At 35.7% G+C, this 19,955-nt stretch overlaps 1 protein-coding gene across 1 annotated transcript; it reads right to left on the reverse strand.

Moving 5' to 3' along the window:
• Positions 1–351: 351 nt before the first annotated feature.
• Positions 352–8,557, reverse strand: LOC114409034 (probable cytosolic oligopeptidase A). Its single transcript, XM_028372318.1, has 17 exons — positions 8,138–8,557; positions 7,849–8,016; positions 7,414–7,537; positions 6,868–6,944; positions 6,432–6,575; positions 6,107–6,337; positions 5,939–6,029; positions 5,210–5,331; positions 4,482–4,589; positions 4,150–4,395; positions 3,400–3,545; positions 2,843–2,960; positions 2,062–2,221; positions 1,943–1,974; positions 1,687–1,752; positions 722–793; positions 352–603 (listed from the first exon to the last, which is right to left on the reverse strand). The coding sequence occupies exons 1-17, from the start codon at positions 8,510–8,512 to the stop codon at positions 520–522; spliced, it is 2,364 nt and encodes a 787-aa protein (XP_028228119.1). The 5' UTR covers positions 8,513–8,557; the 3' UTR covers positions 352–519.
• Between the last annotated feature and the right edge of the window lie 11,398 nt (positions 8,558–19,955).

Consider the following 19,955-nt stretch of genomic DNA (forward strand, 5'->3'; position numbering starts at 1 on the left):
TAAATTCATTTAGCAATAATAATTCCTGCTGAAATAAAATGTAAAGTCACTCTTTTCTTATATTTGATTCTTGCTCTCGCTCGTGTAATTTATTTTTTCTTTTTCCAATCAACTTGAATACGGGCAAGGATAGTTATAAATGCTAATTTTCATTTTGTTTCACCATTTTTTCTACCAAATGTAATACTTTAACATTAAATTGAAACAAAGGTTTCTTCTTGGTAGGATAGCCCACCCACCTAGTCACCCATCCATCCACCACTACGCAAGACGTGAAGGAAAGGAATACAAGTTGTTAGAATGTAGCTTTCACAATTATCTAGCAACTACTAATTCTTTTAGGCTCGTCGATTGTGTTGGTTTTTTTTTTAATGGGTAGATAAAGTGTTGGTTTAAGTGATAAAAGAATAAATGTTAAAAAGTTTATCACGGAACAACGAATTTCAAAATTTAAATATGGTAAAATTAAGTTTAAAAACGTGACATAAAACTATGTATGAAAGTGGCCAACTCTATCTATCACGAAGCTGCAACTTGTAATAGGCCATTGTGCCTAAGCAATGCATCTGGTGTTGGTTCTCTCCCACGGAATTGCACAAAAACCTGCACACAGCAACATTACATGTTCAACACATTAGGTAAACATAGGAATGCATATATTGAATTTGTCTTATTAAAAAAGTGGACAAAACAGATTAAGTTGTGATGTAGTGTATCTTACATCTAGTGGTGGCTTGCCACCTCCAAGAGCAAGAATGGTCTCCCGGAACTTGCGCCCCGTTTCTTTAACAGCCTGTGTACGTATTAAGACGTAATGATCAAAATATCAAACATGTAACAACCGGTCAAGGCAGAACAACCTAACCAAACATGGGTCCAGGATAACTGACATCACTCAGTTTCATTATTATAATACTACCTACTGTCTTTTTTTTTTTAATAAGAAACAAGTTTTAGTGTAAAATACACTAAAACTTGTTTCTTATAAAGAGGATCGGAGGAAGTAAATACTTAACTGTACAAGAAATATTTAGAGTGTGCAGGATCATTACCAACCAAGGAAAAAGAAGCCAGAAGGGAGAAAAATATGTATATAGGAAGCATATCTAGTGAGAGTAAAACAACAAGCTAGGATAAACACTGAACAAAACTCAGTTAATTTCACCGAATTCTGATTGCATATCCCATACAATAATGTTGGATAAACACTACTAATTTAACCAGTAGTAACTTTATTGAAATGTGATTGTTCATTATGATGTCAAAATTATTGTGATTTACAACACACATGGCATACATACAACAGTGCCACTAGTCTAATAAATAACAAATTAAAAAAGGAGCAAACATTCATTTTGAGATTCCATTGACATCACTTCGGTCATTTGATGATTTGAAAGATAAGTGACATCAACTTAGTACTCCAATCATGGGAAGTAACATTAAAACGTCCATTGGGATTAAATTGATGTCAATTTCTTTAGAGGAGGACTAGGTCCAATTTCTTCAGGGACCAAATGATGTCAAACCAGTCTTTTAGGGAACAAAATGGTAGTTTACACTTAAGAGAGTATAGGTAATATATGGAACAGTAAACATGGAAAATAGGGGATTTTGAACATTAAACACAAAGGCAAGTCCCTAAACAGTACCCCACCACCTCCCCAAAAAAAGAAAAAAATATACCTTGTCATTATCCAATCCAGCATCCTCAAATGCAGAGAAAGCATCAGCAGACAGCACCTCAGCCCACTGCATAACAGACACATTCACCATAAGATATAAATAGTTCTTTCTCCACTCATTGGTGGGACAGGGAGAGTTCTATACAGGAAAGGGGAGTCTACCACAATCATAAAAGAAAAAAAAAAGTGGAAACATCCAAAAAAGATCCTCAAGACACAACAAACGTGAATCATCATTAAAGCAATGCAGAATGTACCTTGTAACTATAGTATCCAGCCGCATATCCACCTAACAAATGCAAAACCCAGAATAAATAAATTTAGTTTTGTTGAGACACTAGCATAATTACAAAGAGAAACAAGAGGCACAGCAAACCTGCAAATATATGGCTAAAGCTGCAAAGGAACCTATCCTCTGGTAATGGAGGAATCACTTGGGTTTTCTCAGAAACTCTGTGGTCAACATCATAGATCGACTCAGGTCCCCCTGGAACATATTTTGTATGAAGTTCCAGATCTACAGATGCGAATTTTAACTGCAAATTATATTTATGGACATAGATTAGAAGGCATCATGGAAAAATAGATATTTTAAAAACATAACATAATACAAGAAAGAAAGGTCAGAATCAGCATTAAAAACTACGAACAATTAACATTAGATTGAAGCCTTACAGACAAATTAGTTCATAGCTCACTTAAGAATAACAGAACCCAAGAAAATACCTCAACGAAGAAATGCAATTATAAATGAATTTTATTCCATCCTTTAGAAACAAACAACTACAGAAAGAAATTATTTGGGGTAACAAAGTGTAACTGTTGCAGATTATACATTTTTTTCTTTTTTTTTGTGTGGGGGGGGGGGAGGCTGACACACTGTATGTATCTAAAACTGATAGAATATGGAATAAGGGATGGGAGATCCCCTATCTCAGACTGTTTCTTTAGACTACCAAACCCAAGTGGACAAACTAGTTATCACGTAATAAAGTTCTGAACTTGAATTGAAGTAGTTCTGCTTTGATAGTACTAAACCCAAAAGATGCCATGGTGAACCAGACAAGAACATAAATTTGATAAGTTAATGAGAGTAACATATGCAACTTTCAAATAAAATCCAGAAAGGAATAGCCAACCAAAACATTCATACTGACCTGTCGAAGACTAAGAGAGCCAGCTCGAAATGTCCTAGCAGCAACAAGCTTCAAATATACTTCTTCAGGGAGACTCTCCCCAGTTTCAAAATGCTTTGCAATGCCCATTAAAGTTTCTCTATGGTAACAAAAAAAAATGCCGTAAATACAACATACATAATGCTCTGGTTAAAAAACCATAATGTTACTTTACGAACAGAAGATACTGATATGAAACTCACCACCTAATATTAGCAGTTAAAAGGGATTAGGTCACTCAACAAACAAGCCTAAGAATGCCCAAGTACCCCATAAAGGTGCAATAGAAAGAAGTTGAAATGTTGAATATAAAAGCAAGAACAAGCAATGCTGACACAATGGATAGTTGGAAAGAATCAATTTTCCAAAACATAAGGCAAAAGTTATTCAGAAGACATTGATCAAAAAGAGGATCAAGCATAGCATATAATAAAATATATGGTGGGGAATAACATACAAGGTTCTTTCTTCACTCAGGTTATGACAAGAGGAAGGATGAAAATAACAACAAAGTAAGACAAGTAGAAATATTTACTTACCTATGGTAACACCAGTTTTCCATGAACTGAGAAGGTAACTCAACAGCATCCCACTCTATCCCTCTAATACCAGCAACCAGACCCTCATCTTGCTTAGTAAGCATATGTTGAAGAGCATGACCAAATTCATGGAAAACAGTCTCAACCTGAGAAAAAGATAGTGTAAACCATAATGAATTTATAGATAAGTGCACAAATTAGGCTAATTCTAGTGAGTAACGTATTATATCAGTTGATATTTTATCAGGCCAAAATTTTAATATTTTTTTTTTATGAAAAATTAAATATGAGCAACATGATAACCCAACCCAACCCTACCTGAACTATTCTGTTTTTCATTGCACATTAATTTATGAATATTTTGATTGCAGTGTGATCAAGATATAGTGTTATTCAGCAGGGTTTCACAATGCACTTTAGCTACTGGTCCTCCCACCTCAAAGCAGCTTTCTAAAATTAGGGAGTGATGATATTTGTAGCAGTTTCAAATAGCTTTGCAGGGCATGTATATTTCCTCTATGGGTTCAGTCAGATTCTTAGTGTTTTGAATCTGCTGTATACCTATCCTCTATATGTACTTTAGTACCTCTGGTACTCATCTATAATATATTCCTACTTTTGCTGAGCAAAAAAAAAAAAAAAATAGTGTTATTCAGCTTAAATAGCCTAGGAAACTCTTTTGTCTTAACAGATAATGATCATAGCAAAAATTATAAAATAGACAAATACATCATGTAAAATTGAGGTTACCTCACGGAATGTCATTAGACTTGGCTTGTTTCCTACTGGAGGAGTTTGATTGCACACCATGTGAGCAACAGGCAATCTTGCTGAGGTGCCATCACGCGATAATACACGACTACGAGCAAAGACTTCATTCATCCATGCACCTTGCCTTTTTTCAGCAGGACGACTATAAGGATCAAAATAAAAATACGCAATTGGACTACCAGAAGAATCCTTAACACAGAAGAACCTGACATCATTATTCCAGACCTGAATAAGAATACTTGTGTTAGGAAGTTTAAAATAGATGCTCCTCATACAAGAATCGAATCTTAACAGAAGGGTATCTAGTTTACCGGAGCTAGACCATCAGCTGGCTCAATTTCAATGCCAAAAAGTGATTTTGCAAGGTTAAAGAGTCCATCCATAACCTTTGGCAGAGAGAAAAAGGGACGCAGTTCTTCCTATGAGATACAGCAGCAGAAGCATGAGCAGTTAAAAGGCCAATAAAGTGTTTACATTAAAAAAGAAAGACTGACACATTAATTAAAAATAAAAAAATATTGTTGAACAGCAGGTACACTAGTCAATGGTGTGTACAATGATTAGCAAACCATAAACTGTCATTAGATGGTGGGAGGAAGAAAATCTTACATGTGGTTGGCAATTGACATGCGTAGAAATAATAGCTTTCCAAATTTAAAAAGTGCAATTACACAAATTATGAACCTTTCAAATATCACATTTATGAAAACATGCATTCATTGGATATTTTATCACAGCAACAAATATTTTGCAGGCTTATGATAAATTTTTGATACTGTACCATAGGAAAGAGCATTCAAGTGTATAAAAAGTGATAACAATTCAACAGCTAACAAAATAGCTGTATAAAAAGTATTGATTGCATGAATAATTCTATGCAAAAACAATGTATTAAATATTAAATAATGTGGAATGGAAAATAATCTTTCTTCTAATCATTCAAAATTTCATTGTTCAGTGTAACAGTTAATTAACCTTGTTTTCTTAAAGTGTTTTTTTATAACTAATAAATGAGAGAGAGAGAGAGCAAGATAGCAACCTCATTAATATCATATTTTGACTCACGTAGCCTCTCACTCCAATAGGTAATGTCCCAATGAGTCAAATCACCAGCTTCCAATGCTCCCTGACTTTTGGAGAATTCCTTAAGGTCTTCAATATCTGCGAGGAAGAAAGATGCGAAACCTAAGTTATTTCCTGATTATAGGAAGACACACCTATATATAAAACCAAATGTAAATAGACAAATACAGTCACTTAGAGCATGTGTCAGACCTAATATGTGTTGGAAATTAGAAATCCTTCCAAAAGGACATTTTTTGTTTCTATTTTGGAATAGCCTTTATTATGTTTTTAGTCCCTGAAATTTGAGGTGAATTTGGTTTTAGTCCCCCAAATTTCTAATCCCTCAAATTTGAAAATATCGGTTTTAGTCCTTCAAATTTAGTAATTTACTGTCTAGGGACTAAAAACAGTTTTGAAAAAATCATTTCAGCATCTCAAATTTAGTGATCAGAGAATAAAGACGTATTTTCTTTCAAATTTGAGGGACTAAATGACTTCTGTCTCTTTTTTAATTTGGGGGACTAAAACCAAATTCACCCCAAATTTCAAGGACTAAAACATAATTAAGCATTTAGGATAATGACAATGAAAGGCTAACTCCAGAAAGCTTATATGCAATGCATTTTCCCCATACATAATACACACACACACACAATTTAAAGCCTGATTCAAACACAAAATAAGCACATCTTATACACAATACCTTGCACTGCAGCATCCCAGGAAGACCTGCGAAGCTTTTCAAGAAGTTCTTCTGCTTTATCAACAGTTGCCATTTTGGTTGCCATGCTAACCTGAAAGATCGATTATACATTAGGTCATTAGCAACCTATAACTAAATTGTATTCTTAATATAGCATATGAATCATACCTCGGCATAGTTATTGTAGTTTAGAAGCTTGGCCTTTTCCAACCTTAGCTTTAAAATTTGATCAATTATTCCTGTATTATCCAAATCTCCACTAGATGCACGTGATACATATGCACGGTAGATTTCTTCACGCAAAGAACGGTTGCGAGCATGTTGCATAACAGCAATAAAACTAGGAGCATCTAATGTAATTATCCATGGCCCATTCTCAGCGGTGGCATTTTCATGCCCCTGCATTTGCCCATTAAGTAACCAGAACTCAACATAGCTGATTTTCATACCTTGAGAATATAATAAAAGTACAAAACATGTCAATATGACACACCTTGGATACTGCACTCTGTGCAGCCAACCCAAGAGCAGTAGCAGGTAATCCTTCAATTTCCGTCTTATCAGTGATTAGCTTTTCAAACTTCTTTGTTGCATCCAGAACATTTTCCCCAAACTTTTGTGATAACTTTTCCAGCTCCTATGGATGAAATCAAGACAGAAAATAAAAAATAAACATAAAAGAAAAGAACCATTAATTGAAATTTTGTTAAGTTATGAAGTCCAATCAGTTTGCTTCTGGAATTTGAGCACAAGAAAAGCATTATTTAATCACAAAAAAATTATTACTTGGTTTAATTTGGAGTTGAGATATTAAGAAAAATCATCCACTGTCATGAACTGCTAATAAAATTGGGATTTAAAAGTGCTGATAAAAGCTACCATATATGTTTTTTTAGTTGTTAAAATAAGTTAAATAACACACTGCTCACCTGTTCAATTTTGTTAAAACTTTCTCTTTTATCATCTTCAAGAGAAACTCCATTAAGAACCGCCTCCTTTATTTGGCCTGCAAAGGCAAAAGTATTTTGTTATTTGGTAAATGTAAAATGGCGAGCTCCAAATAATACATATGTTTAAAATCAAGTGAACGGTGAATGGAACTACACTTCGAGATTTAGCATGGCATCATGAGTATAGATTATAGAAGTTCCTCAACAACATGTAATACAAAGTACCATGGATATTCCATATCACAAGTCAAACACCAAAAACTAGAGCACACACAATATCTCTTTCGCACTGTGAAGCTCAACATCAAATTGCCAAATGAGCAGATCCATAAATCAGAAAATTTTACACCAACTACACACCCAGCACCTTCCATCTTATTAAACAAAAGCCTAGAAGCTGAGCAGCGGTGTCAGGATATAACCCAAGAGCAATTTCAAGCAACTTTTAGCATAAAAAACATGGCAGTACTCAAATAAATTCACATCACAAGAACAGCACAACAACAAGACATCTTGATAACTTACTTTCAACTATACGTTTGCGAGCATCACTAAGTGTCTGCCAATTAGGAGACTCCTGAATGGCTTTGAACGCATTATAAATAGGTTTGCTTTGACCCAGTCTAAGCTGAAACTTAACTTTTTCTGCCTGCAAACAAAAAAGTAATCCACTAATCCTTGTTAGCGCATCAAAGGTGACGACCTAAAACAGAAACACACACAAGATATACCCCACCCCCAAAAAAAACCGAAATTCATGGCTCATGTGTTATAACTGAAGCGAAAAAAAGAAATTAAACCCATAAAGCGTTACACTATACCCCAATTGCACAAAAATAGTAAATATACTAATACAAAAACATAATACTGCCCACCAACCACCAGAATAAAAGAAGAAAAAATGCACAAATACACAAAAAAAAGCACCCAATTTGTTTCATTTTATTTAAAAAACAATACCTGCACATCTTCAATAGCAGAACGTAGCTCCGAACTATCCTTAACAGCCTTGAGATGATTAACCATGCCCCAAACTACAGATAACTGGTCAATGATCTTCTCCAACGGTTCCACCAACTTTGGCCACGACGGTTCCACGCTGCGTTCGAGTTCCTCCAATTCATGTTCCTACCAAAAAAACACCCGTCGAGCAAACCGACCCCCAAACCCCGAATCAGCCACGACCCATTTACCGAAACCCGGATCAGAATCCAAAACGAGAGAAAAGGAAGGAGCTTGTTATTGTTACCAGCTTGCCGAGGAGGGCGCGAATGCCGGGTCGCACGTGTTTGGGCTCAACGACATCGAAGGGTGGGAACTCGAAATTCTGCAGAAGAGGATTGCCTTCGTCTAATGAAGACGCAGCCATGGAGGGAGTAGAAAGGGAGGAAGAAGCGCGAAGAGGGGAAGTGGACTTGCGGAGTGTGTGGAGGCAGAAGGAGAAGGAAGAGGACCAGAGGGGACAAGGGTGGGATTTTGGGAATTGTTTGAGGTGTGAAAGGGAACGATAAGTGCGGTTTAAGAGTGGAGGGATTGAGCTAGAGAAAGGGAGAGTGAGGGTAAGGCGTGTTGCCATTAGCATGTTTGCTATAAGAAGGGCACCCACTAGAGATGACCGTCTCATTTTGGAGAAGGTTCTGTCTCTGTATAGAATATTTTTTTGGCCAGGTTCGAGAAAAATCTCTTTCGTGTTGAATACTTCTTTTTATTTTTGTTTTCCTTTTTTCTGGTAGTAATTATTCTCACATCCAAAGTCAAGAGACTAATTTGAGAAGAACAAAGTATCAATTAAGGGATAATTTTTCTCCTCACAAATGCTACACTTGCATAATCAAGAATCGAACTTTTGTCCTATGCTTAAGGCACTCAAGTTATCGTATTATAAAGACTAATCTTTTTTATTATATCTAACTTTCATTAATTTTTATTTGTCATTTTAATAATAAAGTACTACTATCAAGTATTTACATGATTTAGAAGAAGTTAATTTCTCACAAAATGATGAATTAAGATTTAAGATTCACAAATCTATTATAAAGTGTCTATTTGTGTCTTGAATATAATTATTTTTTTTAAAATAATATTATTGTAGGAGAAAAAGTAATTATTAAGTAAAATGTTGAGGGCATTTTTTTTGCTTTTTTAGTATCAGATGTAATTTTATTTTACAGAAGCAATTGATGGCATTTTTGAATTTTACTTTAGACTTTTAAGAATATAAGTTGAACAAAAGCTACAAGCAATGAACTTTAAAGAGTTCAAATGGAGTAAGGTATTTGACAACTTCTAGATTTGAGTCCTTACTCGTCTTTAAGGCGTTGTAAATGTAAAGTCTTATTTTTTTAATTCTAGAGGTTTTTCATGCATTGAATTCGGACGCCATCTTTTCTCTGAAATTTTTATCAACAGAGAAAATAAGTTTGAGTTTCCCTCAGATCATGATTTAGATTTTTCCAATGTAAAACCAGATACGCAATAATTTTAAATACTCTTGTCTAAGTTGTTCATCTTAGCTCTTAAGCTTGGATGCTTTGTTAAATTTCGAATATGCTAAGGTCACTTGTGAAGATTTTGTTTAACGTTGGTTCGGTGTGATGATTCCCTTGTCTTGTTTTGGTTTTGCAAAGTCTCTAAAATGACTAGTTTTTCCACATTTTCATTCGTCGTAGTAAAGCAATAATGTAACATGTTGCATTGGGCTGATAGTATCACTGTAAGGTTGTATATCAAAACTGATCATTGATCTTAGAATACCCTATGAGGTAAGAGAATTCGAATCAGCACCGAGCTGAACTTCATGCAGTGAAAGAGGCTGATTGGATTAATGGGAGAATATCAACAATTCTTATCATACTAGCTATCACTCCAAAGGAAGTAGGGAAAAGTAGTCTTTTAATCTGCAACCACAATTGCAACCGAAACATTAAGATTTTTATGGTTTCTGAAACCATATCTCGATGGTAACTACAGCCACATTAGTCGTATTAATCCGTAATTTTCTGTAGTATCAAATATCATGACATATCAGTAACTGCAATTTCAAAAACAGAACCAGCTAGTGGGTATTATAGAAATTTGGTCAGTTTAAGCCTTTACTGCATATATGTATGATGTATCTATGCATAGATCAAGTTTTTCTAGACTCATGCATATAAAGGCTCCTGGCTTATTTTTTTTTTATGCTATCCTCTTCCGTGAATCAGGAAAACTAATCATCTTGAACTGCTTGCCAATAAGACCATAGTGTTGTTACCTGCCTCTGCCACAGCCACGGCCATATAGAAAAATAATTACTTGAGAGATCATCAAACTACAATTTTGATCAGAGTCAGAAGTGTTAAGTGCAAGCTTTTTCGTCGAGTAAAAGAAAAACGAATTCAAAATGTCATGTGTTAGCTTCAGAAGTTCTCCACACGGTTAATATCAGATTACTGGTATCATTTGGTATATGTATCTTTTTCTATTTTAAAATTTGAAGTTTCGAAGGGATACAAATGAATTTTAGGATGCACACAAATGAAATTGAAGTGAAGTCTGGTGGACTTTTTCATTGCACCGTTGTGTTCAACTGCCTAGTCTCAAATTAAGATCAATAAATTTAGGAAAAGTTAAATAAATTAATTTATGAGAAAATATTAGAAGAAACCAGAACACGGCACATTTGGTCAGTGGTATGCCTTGAATTTATATAGTTTAAAAGGAGTGCATTTGGCTTATTTGAGGTTAAACTCAGTATGATATGATTTTAAGCTTTATGGTTATCAGGTTTCAAAGTCCAAAGCCATTACATTATCAATCACTAGCTTGTCGGATAGTAATAGCTTCAAATGATTCGAGGAATAAGGATAAATAAGGGAATCCGGGTATTCTTCAATTAGCAATTGCAATTTTCCTTTTATTGTGCTGATCAAGCCAGCTTATTAGCATAGGCATGGCTAATCAATATTATTAACATCCGGGAAATGAAACATGATATGATTTGGCATAAATGCATATCTAATGGAAAATTTTCCTCTCATTTGTTGTACTTCATGGTTGCTTTATCAAAACCAATGGTTGGAAATTGTTTTGTGTACTCCTCAACATCATGGCGAAGCTTTGCAATCTCTGACTGAAAGTAAGATGACTGAATTGTGGCCAAGAAGTCCTTCAATTCTGATTAAAATAAATTCATCAGCAACTATATTTTAGCTTATTCAAGCACTTAGCAACCCTCAGCACAAGTTGTCATTCAAGTGAGCACAAGTTGTGCCATTGAGTTAGAATTACAAACTGTGATCTATGAAATCATATAATCCCTCTAACATAAAAACATATCAGAGACCCATCTCCCCACGAAGTAACCCTTTGCTATACCATAAAACCTGATAGCCAATGTATAAGAACATGCATCTTAGTATATACACCTTTGTATTGCATATATAAGAAGATACATATGCCTGTGTTGATCCCCTACTGTGTCATCTATGAATCAAAACAAAAAACCAGGTCCAATACAAATTAATATTCCCACACCATTCACATGAAATTTTACTTCCACATAGTGACAAACAACTTCAGTTGTCATCTATGAATCAAAACAAGAAACCAGGTCCAATAGAAACTTTCCCTGTATACACATGAGTAATAAGTGTCCTCAAAGTGGAACACAAGAAGTCCTCGCACATAAATAGAGCAGTAGGTGTGCTTTGTAGAGCTGTGATTGTACCATAATGATCACATGCCCCTTTCTTGTGATTTCTTGCTCTTTTTGCATTCGTTTAATTATTTTTACCCTCTCTTTGGCATAATGTTTTTATCGAATGTTTCCGTTACTGAATGGTTTAGAAAGAAATCATTCACAGTTCTTTAGTTAACTCCACCATATTGTTAACTCCAATTAATCACCTGAATAGGACAAACTAACATGTGATATAATTAATGAACAAATTAATTAACATACATTTAACAAAGCTAAGAAATAGAGAACTTTGAATGAGAATTACCCTTTTACAGTATATGGTACTATGTACAAATGGTAACAGCCTAACAGGCACTATAGGCCTCAAACAAACTCATAGCCAAAGAAAATAATTGAGAAGATAAAGAAGCATACACACACATATGTCAAACTCCACACAAATGGAAAAGAATATATCAAACAATGACAGTGCAGTGATTCTCTAATATATCTGGGTGCATGATTTCTTATATACTCTTGTATCCACTACAGCCCCAGAAAGAGGGTGAGAAGATGGAGGAACATCCTCAGAAGGTTCATGAGGGAGAGCAAGACCTTGTGTAGATCCAAAACTATGTCATTTCAATATGACCCTGTTAGCTACTCTCATAACTTCGATGAGGGTTGCCATTTTGATCATGAACCTAGGTCAGGGTTGCAAGATGCTAGGTAGGATTCACATCGTTGATTTTGTGTAACTGTGCTTATTACCTGTTTAGGCTTGAATGTTAGAAGGACAATGAAAAGGTCTTTTGTTTTGACACATGGCAAGTTTTAGTTACTGTCTGGTACAAACAAATTAATCCTTCCTCAAGATTGTATATGCCTATATGGTGTATCTCATTCATATTTTGTGGTAATACCAAAAAAACTCATAGGATTTAATTTGTTAGATTTTTTTTTGTTATTATCTTTTGCATTAATTTACAAGTTTTTTTATTTTGTGAAGTATGAATAAAAAAGTAAGAGATAAGAAAGCCTAAAACATTGTGAGGGAATCCTGTTGCTCCCATAGACATACATGTTTAGTTATTGGATTATTTCAAGACAAATTATGTATATTTGAGGTATTTTTCTTAATGCTCCTCTAGAGTAGTTCTGTTGTTGTATACTTTTTTTACTTTATAGCTCCTATGACTTCATTTAATGTGACATAAATAAAGTGCCAAAAAATTACATAATTGTTCATATAGGAATGACAAACATTTTAATTCGTAAATGTTAGTTTCTCTACAGATCAAGTATGATACATCCAACTAAAATATAAAAAAGCAAAAATTATTCCATAAAATTGGGGTATATACATTATAATGTGATTTTTGTTGGATTCAATTGGAATCCATCACTCACCAACAGAGAGAAGAAGGTTGAGAAGAATTGAGAGGAACTGAATCTTTATTGATGAATAAATTGATTCAAGTTACAGCTCATTTTCTGAAGTATATATTCTATGACTCCAGGTGTAATTCTGTTACACCTATAACAAACTCAAAACAGAAAACCTATAACAAACTCAAAACAGAAAAATAGTATATAAACTGAAATGCACTATATCAATTAATATCTATCTGTGATGCTATCAGGTGCTACTAGCACCATGTGACTTTATTTGAATTACCCAAAATACAACACTTCCCCTTAATTCAAATCTTCAAAACAAATGACTCCAATCTCTTCCCTTAGCTTTATGAATCTGTCTGGTTTAACAGCCTTGGTTAGCAGGTCTGCTAACTGATCTTCAGTGGGACAGTAAATCAATTTCAGAACTCCATTATTCACTTGTTCTCTGATGAAATGAAACCTTGTTTCGATGTGCTTGCTACGCCCATGTGAGACTGGGTTTTTAGCAAGACTAATTGCTGATTTATTATCTATCAGTAATGACAGTGGCATCTGTACTTCACATTTCAACTCATCAAGCAGTGATTTCAACCAAATTGCTTGACAAGCAGCAAAGGAACCAGATATATACTCTGCCTCACAGCTTGAGAGAGCAGTAACTGGTTGTTTCTTTGAGCTCCAAGACACAGCAGCTCCACCAAATTTGAACAAGTAACCAGATGTGTTTCTCCTATCTGTCTTGTCCCCACACCAATCAGCATCTGAGTAACCAATCAATTTCATCTCAGCACCATCAACACTACTTGGAAACATCACGCCATACTGCATAGTTCCCTTCACATACCTTAGAACCCTCTTGGCAGCCAAGAAATGAGATTTCTTTGGCCTATTCATGAATTTACTCAGCACGCCTACGGCATAACAGATATCTGGTCTGCTATTGCAGAGGTATCTCAGTGAGCCTACCAACTGTTTGTAACCAGTTGGATCAACACCTTCTTCCTCAGGCTTGTCTTCAAGCTTCTGGTTTGTTTCTGCCGGTGTGATTGCAACATTGCAATCCTCCATCCCAAATCTCTGCAGAATTTCACCAGCATATTTCCTTTGATGCATGACAATCCCATATTCAGTCCACAAGAATTCTAACCCAAGGAAATATGACAATTTCCCTAAGTTAGTCATTTCAAATTCACTCATCATGAGTGAAGTGAAATTATCAATCTCTGTTGTATGATTACCAGTCACTAGTAAATCATCAACGTATAGGCACACCATTAACACCTTGTTATCCTCCTTCAACATGACATAAACTCCATGTTCTACCACACACCTTTTGAAGCCAAGTTGAGCAAGATATGCATCAATTCTCCTATTCCATGCTCTTGGTGCTTGTTTGAGCCCATAGAGCGCCTTGTTCAACTTGTATACCATTTCCTCCTTGCCTTCTAACTCAAAGCCAGGAGGTTGAGTCACAAACACAGTTTCTTCTAGTGCCCCATTCAAAAATGCAGATTTTACATCAAGATGTGTCAAACTCCACCCCTTATTGCTTGCTAGAGAGACAATCACTCTCACAGTTTCGTGCCTTGCAACTGGTGCAAAGATCTCTGTATAATCAACTCCTTGTTTCTGCAAGAAACCTCTAGCCACAAGCCTAGCCTTGTGCTTCACAATTCTGCCCTCAGGATCCAATTTCAACTTGAATACCCATTTTACACTTATTGGTTTCTTGTTCTTAGGCAATTGAACAAGATCCCAAGTATGGTTCCTTTCAATTGATCTCAACTCATCTTCCATTGCTGCTCTCCACTCACTAATCTTCAATGCTTCAGTGAAGTTGACTGGCTCTGCATCTGCTAAGAGAGCGAAGTGAATCAAGTCACCTTCGTCAGTCACAGCACTATCTGGCAGCACCTCACAATCTTGCAGTCTCCTTGGTAATTGTTTCTGCCTCTGTGGTCTCACTGCTGGAGTAGCGGGCACATCGTGTACTACATCACCAGGCACATCATCATTAGGTGCTACAACACCATTCACACCATCATTATTCACTTCTGCAGCACTGTGATCATCACTCTCACTGTCACTGCATATATCGATTTCTGGTGCAGCCTTGAATTTCACTTCCCCTATCTCCCAGTCCCATGACTCATCTTCTTTGATCAAGAGATCTCTACTAATACACGTCTTCTTCAACTTGGGATTGTACAACTTGTAACCACCAGTTGAGTGGTATCCAATCAATACCATGACTTCACTCTTGTCTTGCAACTTAGTTCTCTTAACGTCTGGTATATGATTGTAACACAAAGATCCAAACACCCTTAGATGACTCACTGAGGGCTTCTTGCCACTCCATACCTCCATAGGTACCTTCAACTTCAAGCTCTTTGTAGGACACCTATTGAGAATGTAAGTTGATGTTGTTACAGCTTCACCCCAAAACTCATGAGGCATGTTCTTTTGTTTCAACATGCTCCTTGCCATATCAAGCAAGGTCCTATTCCTTCTTTCAGCAAGTCCATTGTGTTGTGGTGTGTATGGGGGAGTGACCTCATGGACAACACCTTGAGCTTCACAAAATTCCTCAAATGCTTTTGAGGTGTATTCACCTCCACCATCTGTTCTCAATATTTTTAATTTCTGGCCACTCTGTGTTTCTGCCACAGCTTTGAATTTCTTGAACACCTCTAATGCTTCACTCTTCTGCTTGATGACATACAGCCATATCATTCTAGTAAACTCATCAATGAAAGTAATAAAGTATTTATTACCTCCAAGTGTTGGCACTTCAATAGGACCACAAATGTCAGAACTCACTGCATGTAGTGGAGAGCTTGCTCTCATAGGTGACTGACCAGCAAATGGCAATCTGGTTTGCTTGCCTTTCAAGCACACATCACAGGTCTTGTCACACACACCAATCTTTGGCATACCTGTCACTAGCTCCTTCTCACTCAACTGAGTTAGACTCTTGAAATTCAAGTGTCCAAATCTCCTATGCCATAGCCAGCTCTGTGATTCAGTCACTGTACTCAATACTTTCACACCAGAATCTTTTACATTGCATTTAAAAGTCCTGTTCCTGCTCAGTTTTGACTTCAAAACCAGTTTATCAGAATTATCAAACAGCTGCAGCACTGCATCTCTCATAGTTACTGAGTAACCTTTCTCCAATAATTGGCCTACACTCATCAAATTACTCTTCATGCCAGGCACATACCACACATTTTCAATCAAGACAGTTCCACCATCCTTCAATTTTACCAGCACATCTCCCATTCCTTCAGCAACCAAGTACTCATCATCAGCACACCTGATTCTACTTTCTTTGCTGGAATCATAGTTAATCAACCACTGCCTATTCCCAGTTAGATGGTTAGAACAACCTGTGTCCAAATACCACCAATCTACTACTACGCCTTCATCATTGGTTGTCACCATTAACATAACAGGTTCTGTATCAGAACTATCTTGAGCAAGATTAGCTTGCTCTGTACCTTTCTCTGGTTTCTTCCACTTACCAGCACCAGACCAACATTCATCAGCAAAGTGACCAAATCTGTCACAATTATAACACTGTATTTTCCTTTTATCAAAGTTCTTTTTCTTATTAAACTTTGAGTTATAACCTCCTTTATTTGATGATTCTGCCTTATCAGCCAGTGATTTTCCTTTATCCTTATCACTACTATTGGGATTCTGTTTAGCCTTCTTATCTAACCACTGTTTCTTCTTAATTTCACGCCAATTTTCCTTAGATGCTGCTTGCAAAGCCTGATCTGTTTCTTTTCCATTTCCTCTTTCAATTACTCTTAATTCAAGTGCTTCTAAACTACCTTGCAATTCATCAATCTTCATTGTACTAGTGTCCTTAGACTGTTCTATAGCAACAACTATATGATCAAATTGAGCAGTTAAGGAACGCAGTACCTTTTCAACAATCATCTGCTCAGAAATTGTCTCACCACAGGTCTTCATTTCGTTCGTAACAGTAATTATGCGAGACACATAATCAGCTACCTTCTCATTGTGCTTCATATTCAGGTTCTCATACTGCTTCCTCAGTGATTGAAGCTTGACTTTCTTCACAGTTGCATCACCACCATAGCAACGCACAAGCGTGTCCCAAGCAGCTTTCGCCGTCGTCGATTCCGCAATCTTCTCAAAGATCTTTGCATCAACACACTGGTGAATGTAGAACAAGGCTTTCTGATCCTTCTTCTTCTTTTCGCGATGCAAATTCCTCTGCGCTTCCGTCGCATTTTCCGCCAAATCCGGAACTCCGTCATTCACAAATTCGAGCACATCTTGTGCTCCGAACAACACACGCATCTGTATTGACCAACGACTCCAGTTCTTACCATCAAACACTGGTAAGTGAGTGTTAAATCCACCGTTTCCATTCATCTTCTCACTCTGTTCTTCACTCAAATGAACCTCACAATTCTCTCGTGTTTCCCTGACCCTAGAAAATCAATTGTGATTTTCTTCGATTTCAATCTTTAATTCAATGCGAATTTCCGATTTGAATCACACGCACCTTACGCAGCTCTCGTGTTTCCCAGAATCTCACTCGCTCTAGATACCAATTTGTTGGATTCAATTGGAATCCATCACTCACCAACAGAGAGAAGAAGGTTGAGAAGAATTGAGAGGAACTGAATCTTTATTGATGAATAAAATTGATTCAAGTTACAGCTCATTTTCTGAAGTATATATTCTATGACTCCAGGTGTAATTCTGTTACACCTATAACAAACTCAAAACAGAAAACCTATAACAAACTCAAAACAGAAAAATAGTATATAAACTGAAATGCACTATATCAATTAATATCTATCTGTGATGCTATCAGGTGCTACTAGCACCATGTGACTTTATTTGAATTACCCAAAATACAACAATTTTACACAATATAAAACATATTTAAGATAAATGTTTCTTGATTTCTTATTTCCAAAAAACAAATTAATAATTTCACAATTATTAAGATACAAAAAGTTTCCAAATAAAAAAATACTAAATTAATTAATCTTATACACTCTGTTTCTTTCTTGCATCGTACTTGTCAAAATTTAGTACATTAGTAAAACAGGCCATGAAAGTAGTCCTATAATCCTATCCACGAACAATCACCATTTCTTGGTCTCAAAGTGGTCCTTTGAATATGTAAGTTGATAGGATGAGTCAAAAATGCTTGTAACAAATGTTACCACCAAAGCTTTGTAATGTTTTTCTCTGTCGAGTGAGGACATTTTACCAACTTATATGTTACTTTGTGAAGGATCTCAACGAAGAATCCGACACATGATCTCATTCTCATGGTACACATATAAAATGGTGTTGTTCGTTCAATGTGTATATTCCCCTCCAGTTCCCTGTCTCTGAACCCAAATCAATAAATAAAGAGCTAAACAATTATTTGATTGTTAAATATTACATATTTTTAAACAATTGAAAATCAGTTTTTTGTGTTTTTTTTAATTATCCAACATGTTTAAGAAAACTAAAATTAGAATATTTTTTTGGGTCAAACTAAAATTAGAATGAAGTTATTTTTTTTATAGACAATTAGACTGAAGTTTAATGTTTCCCACAACTCGAATAGCAAAAGGAAAATTCAAGTTGGGCTAAACCCGTATCTACAGCGATATGCGCTCACATGGGCCTTTGCCTGGGAAAATGCTTGTAGCGTTAAAAAAATAAATAGAAGAGAGTTGCTATTGGCCTCTACCATGGGACGGATCCATGCTTTTATTCACATAATATCATTTCCATGGAATCATGATGACTCGGTTGTGCATGATATATAACGAAATCATAATTTTATTGTGTAATTATTTTTGCACCCCTTTTAAACAACAAAACAAAATTGTGATTTCGTACCCCATTGCCTAGAGGCTCTTCGCTATGCGAAGGTATGAGGGAGGGATGTTGTACGCAGTCTTACCCTTGCATATGCAAAGAGGCTGTTTCCGGATTCGAACCCATGACCAACAAGTCACCAAGGCACAACTTTACCGCTGCACCAGGGCTCGCCCTCTTTCATTATATATTATACAAGGAAATCTCAATTCCGTTATTTTTTTATAGTACTCCCTTAAAACAATAAAATTGTAGTTCCGTTGCATTACTTGGGGTGAGAAAAAATAACAACGGAATCATGATCTATTGTACTATTTTTTTTTAAAAAAATTAAAAAAAATACATTTGATGTTTCTATTGACTAAACATTGCAACATTATAATAATTGGTTGAGCGCACTACTTTTTATGATATGTATTAATTGAACACTACTTTTTTTATACACTTACCAACCATATTCACAATCTAAACCATTAATTTTATCGGTGCGATCTCAACCTTTGTTATGGCCCAAGAAAGAATAGTAGATCATTTAATATAAATGAAAATAGAAGTTTGATGCAACTCAACACCTTCTACTATTGTGTATTTTGATATTCACCATATTACAAAAAAATGAAGAGTTTATCTACTATTGTGTAGTTTGATAGTGACATAATTTTATCATCTAAAGGATATTGTTTTAATGTTCTTGTGTTGTTTGTCTAGGCATACAATGAAATTGTGATTTCATTGTGTTATTTTCCAAACACACAAGATATTCAAAACCCAAAAAAATAAATAACAGAATCATGATTTCGTTATGATAAAATACATAATCGAATCATGATTTTTCATTACTTAGTTTTATTAAAAAAAACAATAAAATCTTGATTATGTTATGTGTTTTATTACAAGGAAATCATTGCAAAGGGACACTAAAGGAGAGAACGGAGGAGAAGGAAAGGTTTTTGGAAGAGGATCTTGTATGTTTTGGGGGAGACAGGAGGTGGGGAGGGGAAGGAGGGTGAAGAAGGTGGGGAGGGGAAGGAGGAGGGGAAGAGGGAGGGAAGAGGTGACAAGGGCCAATAGTAACATCCAAAAAAGAAAAGTCACGGGAAGGAAAATGCTTGTAATGCACCAAAAGAAAAGAAAAATA

Source organism: Glycine soja, chromosome 1 (genome assembly GCF_004193775.1).
Source record: "Glycine soja cultivar W05 chromosome 1, ASM419377v2, whole genome shotgun sequence".
In the NCBI taxonomy this organism is placed as follows: domain Eukaryota; kingdom Viridiplantae; phylum Streptophyta; class Magnoliopsida; order Fabales; family Fabaceae; genus Glycine; species Glycine soja.

Excerpts from the sequence above, each read along its gene's own strand:
- LOC114409034 (XM_028372318.1), bottom strand. The coding sequence starts at position 8,512 with ATGAGACGGTCATCTCTAGTGGGTGCCCTTCTTATAGCAAACATGCTA. Across the intron at positions 6,945-7,413 it reads TCGCAAACGTATAGTTGAAA|GCCAAATAAAGGAGGCGGTT; the intron begins GTAAGTTATCAA and ends TTGCCTTTGCAG. Across the intron at positions 5,332-5,938 it reads CTGGGATGCTGCAGTGCAAG|ATATTGAAGACCTTAAGGAA; the intron begins GTATTGTGTATA and ends TCTTCCTCGCAG.